The sequence below is a fragment of the Miniopterus schreibersii genome (assembly GCF_964146895.1).
Source record: "Miniopterus schreibersii genome assembly, chromosome: 2".
NCBI lineage: Eukaryota > Metazoa > Chordata > Mammalia > Chiroptera > Miniopteridae > Miniopterus > Miniopterus schreibersii.
The window spans coordinates 107,347,158-107,353,331 of NC_138102.1; the positions used below are offsets into that span (position 1 = coordinate 107,347,158).

General features: G+C 52.0%; 1 protein-coding gene across 2 annotated transcripts in view; it reads left to right on the forward strand.

Annotated features, from left to right (window-relative positions):
* The window catches only part of PRMT8 (protein arginine methyltransferase 8), an 82,414-nt gene extending 79,049 nt beyond the window's left edge, over window positions 1-3,365 (forward strand). For both annotated transcript variants that reach the window (XM_081128941.1, XM_081128942.1), the window contains exons 9-10: window positions 1,641-1,762; window positions 2,514-3,365. In XM_081128941.1, coding sequence (XP_080985067.1) covers window positions 1,641-1,762; window positions 2,514-2,597 — 206 coding nt within the window. In that variant the 3' untranslated portion in view covers window positions 2,598-3,365. The remainder of the gene's footprint in view (window positions 1-1,640; window positions 1,763-2,513) is intronic.
* Window positions 3,366-6,174: the final 2,809 nt, after the last annotated feature.

Below are 6,174 nucleotides of genomic sequence, written 5' to 3' on the forward strand. Positions count from 1 at the left end.
GTCTGTATCCAAACCACTGAAATATGATCAAGCCAGTTCATTGCAAAGGGCAAGGAAAGACAAACTCTTTACCTCCATTAAAATAGGGCTTGAAAGATCTTAGAGACCACCTGGTCTAACTCTGTGCATGATAAATCACAAGTCAGTGGACCCCAGGTAGCTCATAAGATTGTGCTACAGCATTAATTCTTTCTGACGAATTAAACATCTGTCTTCTAGTCATTCCCACCCACTAACCTTTGTTCTGCCTCTAAAGCCACATAGAAGGCCACACATAAGTCTTTCCATGTGACAGCTTTTTGTAGTGTTTGAAACACACTTATTATGTTCCCCCCAAGTCTTCTCATCTTTAACTCTGGTTGTAAGCAAAGAGGAAATCAGTATCAACGAGTCCTGTATCCTGGTAGAGGAAGATAAGAGCCTAAAGGGCCAAGAAGAACTGACTATAAGATGGGCTCTTCTATCGTACATAGGTTCTAAAGCCCCAGTGTAACTGAACATCTGTGGGTGCATCGAAGCATCATGGAATGTCTTATCTACTCTGGTTTTATACCAAAAAAATCATTCATTTATTCAGTGCTTATAGATCTACTAAGTGTGCTGGTAAGCACTGAGGATATAACAGTGAACAGGCCTGGCACGGCCCCTGGCTTAGTGGAGATTGCAGTCTCGTGGAGGACACAAACAAGTGAAAAAAAAGGCACTTATGCCACAGCATGACAGCCCGGTGACACAAGCTCAGGGTGCCCTTAATCCAGGTGGGCGGTCAGGCAGGGCTTCACAGAGGAAGTGACCTTGAAAGATGGGAAGAGAGAGCCTGGTGAGTAGTCAGTAGGGAGGGAAGAGTGTTCCAAAGACGGCTGCAGCTGAGGAAGATGCCCATTAACCGGACCTCTCGTTTAGCTGCAGAATTTGTAGCGTGCTGAGAGGAGATGGGTGCTATTTAGTGGCAAATACAGAGGAGGCATGGCTTTGGAGCATGCAGGAGGTGTGAGCTGTAGACCAGTGTTGGGGCTGCGAAATGAGAATCATCGCTCGTTTCAATTTGATCCGGTTAGGCAGGCACAGCTGAGACCCCTGGCAGGCCTGGGCCAAGGGTACTAATGTTGATTCTAGGGCAGAGAAGCCGGCAGGGAAAGCTATTTGTAGGACTGGATGTCACTGAACTGCGGAAACTGGGTTAGCTGTGGCGTTTGCAGAAATGAAGTTATTTAAGGAGAGACAGGACGGCCTACTCTACGAATCTCCCCCACACTGTCTGAAAGTCTTCTTCACTGTCGCACTAAAGAAAAAACAAAACAGTTGCGTTTGGGGGTTCATTTGTGTTATAAAGTTTAGCTGGTGAGGGTATGGTCCTCCACTGCTTGGTATGAATTTGTAAATCAGCTTTTCTTCTGATCTACAGCTAAGACCTGTAGCCCTGAGGGGTTGGGGATCCGATGGAGGGGGGGATCACTGGGGCTGAGGGGGTAGTTCTGGTGGGAACTTGAAGTCTGGCACTGACCCAACAAGAGTGTTGTGTGGGGGTCAGAAAGTCCCAGAGGAAAGCCAGCAACTTGTAGGCAGGGTCCCAGCCTCAGCCCTTCTGGAGACGTCTTCTCTGACTCCTGTGTCCTACCACCCTCTCCTTCGCCCCGTAGCCCCAGATGCCCCCTACACACACTGGAAGCAGACGGTCTTCTACTTGGAAGATTACCTCACCGTCCGGAGGGGGGAAGAGCTCTATGGGACCATCTCCATGAAGCCAAATGCCAAAAATGTGGTGAGTGCTGAGGCAGCCTCGGTGTGGGCAGGGGTCAAAGAGAAGGGATGGCAGTACTGGTCCCAGGACCCACTGGCCCAGATGCCTAAGTGCCTTGTGCTCAGTCAGGAAAGTTACTAGAGGAGGCAGTAGGAAGCTGGGCTTGGATGTAACTAGGCCTTACTGAAGGATTCCAACATTGGCCCCTTAAAGCTCAGGAATTAGAGACGTTTTCTAGCCCCCTTCCCCCTGCCTCCGACTCAGCCTTGAGCACAGCTTCTGGCTCTTCACAGACGGGCTTCGAGGACGGGGACTGTTGCCATGAGTTTCACTTCATTTAGGACAAGCTGAGCCAGGAAATTGAGAGTTTCTGGTGGCCCAGAAGAAGTGTGGTTTGCATTTCTTCAGCTGGCCTGGTGGGGTGGAGACGGTGTGATTCCTTCCTTTTGAGCCACCCTGGCTGTGGGCAAGGGCACTAAGAGTCGACAGAAGGCCTTGAGGGTTATACCGCAGAAGACTCACCCATTCTCCCAGGATGAAATCAGAGGGAGCAGCTTATATTATGACAGGAAGGATTTAGGTTAGGAATCAAAGAACTTCCTGTGAGGATAATGAAGCACCAGAATAGATTCCCGAGGGCTGTTCGTGGGAACTCCTTAGCTAGCAAACCTTAGGAGCACAGTAGCTACCCAGCCATCTGCCTGCAGGGAGGGGAGTGGTGCCGGCACTTCCGACCGCACTAACGCTGTGACCCTTCGCTCCTTCTCTGCAGCGAGACCTCGATTTCACAGTAGACTTGGATTTCAAGGGACAGCTGTGTGAAACATCTGTATCTAATGACTACAAAATGCGTTAGCACACGTGGGAAGCTGCAGAGAGTGAGCGAGAAAAAAACTCTCACCTCGATCTGTGGCACTGTGACAAGGAATACTGTTTGCTGGACTACACACTCGAAAACCCGAGTTTTAAATTCTGCCTTGAAGATTGGGGAACTCACCAGGGCTCCGGTGGCCCTCACACTGGACAGATGACCTCCAGCTGCTCAGCTCTGCTCTGTGAGCCCCTCACAACAGCTTTGCTGTCGCTGACCAAGAGCGACCCCCAGTGCTGCGGCTGGCCCGAGGACAGAAGTACCCGTGTATACCCGCTGCCCTCCTTTACTGTGGATCTCTGATCTTCCGTTTTGCATGCTGCAGGCATCTAGGGCAGAGCGCTTCACTAGAACCTGGAGGCTAGCGTCTTTGATAGAATAAGCCAGATTCTGTCTGTGCGGTGGCGTGTGCGTGCGTGTGCACCTAGAGCATATACAGTCGCTTATTTACCCACAACACTGTATATGCATGCGTATTCAACCACTGGGTACACCCAAGGGTTCATTCAGGGCGTGCGCGCACGCGCGGGCGCGTAGAGCATATATTACTCTCAGAGGAGATTTTGTTGCTTTCAAATAGGACTTTGTTTTGTGATTAGCTCTCCCCTCTCCCATTCCTTACCAGATGTAAACAGCTATGAAACGTTTTCTGTACTAGCTCTGGTCTTCTTTTGACTAGACCGTGGCTCCAAACCATGAGCATAGTACCAAGCACTCTGTGGGCGCTCAATAAATGCACATGAGAGTGAAGCAATGGGGCGCTGTGTTCCTGGTGCTCTGGAGCGGGAGGGCTGGGGGAGCAAGTCCGAGGCCATAATGGAACAGGAATCAAAGGGGCAGCACCTTGGTTGCTCCCTGCTCCAAGAAGGAAGCTCCTCCGTAGAACAGCTGTGAAGTCGCCCCCCTGCAGACTCTTGGGGGTAGGAAGAGGGTCCCGGAGCTGGGGAGGGGACATGAGCTAACTGAGAACGCTCTAGAATGGGAGGCCGCATGTAGCCTGGAGGAAGCCATGGTCGGGAGCAGGAATCTGGGATGTGCATGCTGTTGGGAGGGTCTGGAGAAAGCAGGAGACAGCAGCTGAGCTTGTAGTCTTGAGTCACTGGGGAGAGACTGGGACAGGGCCTGAAGGAAAAGTCAGTAGGCCAATGGAGGGACAGTCCTTGTCCAGAGTGCTGAGAATCTAAGCAGACACAGAGAGTGGTGGTGGATGATCTCTTCCCTGCCCCCTCACCCCTGGGCCAGTGTCTGACTTGGCATGTCACCCTCCGCCTCAGCAGGAGCCCACCCACCTTGAATGGGGCCTTCCCACTGAGCTCAAGTGAAAGACACTTGGTCCTCGAGGTGGCACCCAGTTTCCCACCACAGCTCCCTTCCCCAGTGTGGTTGGTAAATCTCCAGTCCTCCCAACTTCTTCATTGTGCCACCTCTAAGATTTTGGGCTCCATTCCCATCATGGAGAGGACAGACCAGATGAGAGAGTTCTGTGGCTGGGACTGGTTACTTGAGGAAAAGATGGAAACCTCACCTATGGACAGGGACCCAGGCAGCTGCCTTGAATATTCAATTGCCAGGTAGTGTAAGAGCCTGCCTCTTTGGTGTCGGGAAGGAATGGCGCCAGGTGCCTGGGCCATGGGGTCTAGCTCGGTTGTGCCTTCAATGCAGTGTGGACCTTGGGCAAGTCACACCACAGTCTTTGGCCTTGGCCTCATCACCACTGAAACTAGGGAGCTGGACCAAGTGAGCACTTTCCACACTGTGTCTTGGGGGTACTGGGGGCTTGTGGGAGGTGTCAGGGGCTAAGTGGGCAGAGCTCTGAGTCTCCCCTCCCCAGATTCAAAAAGACCAATTTTTCCTTTCTCTGTGTTTTGTTTTGTTTTTTGGGAAAAAAATTCTACTGTAAATAAAAATAAAATAAAGAAATGAAAAGGAACCAAGACTAGAACCAAACACCTTTGAAAATGACTTATGTAGGTGACTTGAAAGTCCTCGCAGCCCTAATACTCTAAGGTCAGTGCTGCCTGGGACTCTCTCTTCCCTTCCCCCCTGCCCACCAGACCTGTGCAGTTTCACCTAAAACACTTTCTGCAGCCCCAAAGAGGCTTTGGGTCTTAGCTGGGCACCTACCACCTGGCCCAGAACCACATTTCCACTTGCCTGCACCTTTGTTCTCTCCCACCCCTATCGGCTCTATTCTCTCTGGAACCATCATCACTCAGAAAGAGGGACAAGCTCTGTCAGCAGAGAGGGGCCTTTGTCTGAATTTTCAGAGGGGCTTCTGGAGGAGCACATAGCTCTGTGGCTGCTCTGCTTGGCAGGCAAGTGGATTTCACTTGCCCCTCGGCCTGGTTTTGTGCAGGGTACAAACTGCACAGCAGTACTCAGAGGCCCCGAGAGAAGCGGTGCGGGGCCCCTTGGAGCCCGCGTTTTCCATAAGTGACCTTGCGGGGAAACTTCTAGCCTTAGTCCAAGAGTGGTAACAGAATCTCCGAAGATAGAAATACAATGTCTTTTGCCAGAACTGGTGAAGTGTTTTGATTTGGTTTGTTATTGGTCATTCTTTAGCTTCGTGGCCAGGCAGTCTCATCTGTGTCATCATCTCTCCTGGGGGAGACATTCCAGGGTCTGGGAAGGCAAATAGGCCACTTAGAGGAAGTGGTCTGGCTGACGGCCCAGGACAGGAGGATGCCGAGGAGGCCTTGGCTTGCCTGGGGGTGGGTGTCCTGGGGATGGCAGTGGCCTTAAAAATGATAACTGACTTCAGTGGCAATGGCCCTTCCCTTTCATAACTCTCTGGCGTTTGCTTGCTTGTTGGTTTCCCCAAAGCCCTGGGACTTAGGCGTGAGGTGCTCCCCACCCATGTTGTAGCTGAGGCTCTGAAAGTCAGGGAGGAGGGGCGGAGCAGGGCAGCGAGCACAACCCGGCTCCCCATGCCGTCTGCCGACCGGGCTGCTTCTTCCGAACCTCCAGCCCAGGAGGCCTCTCTCAGCACCTAGAGACAAATACAGTGAAAATCGTGTAATGCTTTTAGTCTACACATATTAAACCAGAAAAATCGAGAAACTTAAGAGGGGACAACTGAGTTAGAAGAGGGAAAGGGTTGAGGAAGGACATGGGGTGGGGTCCCCAGAGGGCCTTCTAGGGAAACTCACTGGTGGGTTTTCACTGCAGTGAGAGTCAGGGAGCTTGAATTCTGCCTGGCCTTGAAGAGTAAGGCCTCCAACTTTGTGGAGAATTCATGGTCTGTGGGTAAAATCTTACATCACCAAGAGCAACCAGGATGATAGCCTCCCAGGAGCTCAGGTGTTTGGGACGTGCAGGCATCCCTAACACTCTTGGGGGACAGGAGGCTGGCAGAGACAAGACCCAGCAGTCTTTTAGGCTTCTCCAGCCTTCAGAGGAGAAGAGGGTCACCCTGCAGCCTGCCCTGGCCCTGGGTCTTCGGCCCCCACCACACCATCCACTCTCTCTGCTCCTGGGGTGCAGAGTGAAGCCTGGGAGGCACAAAGAAGCAATTCACAGCAGCACCCCCATCCTGCCCCAGGAGTGCTGCAGGGGAAATTGT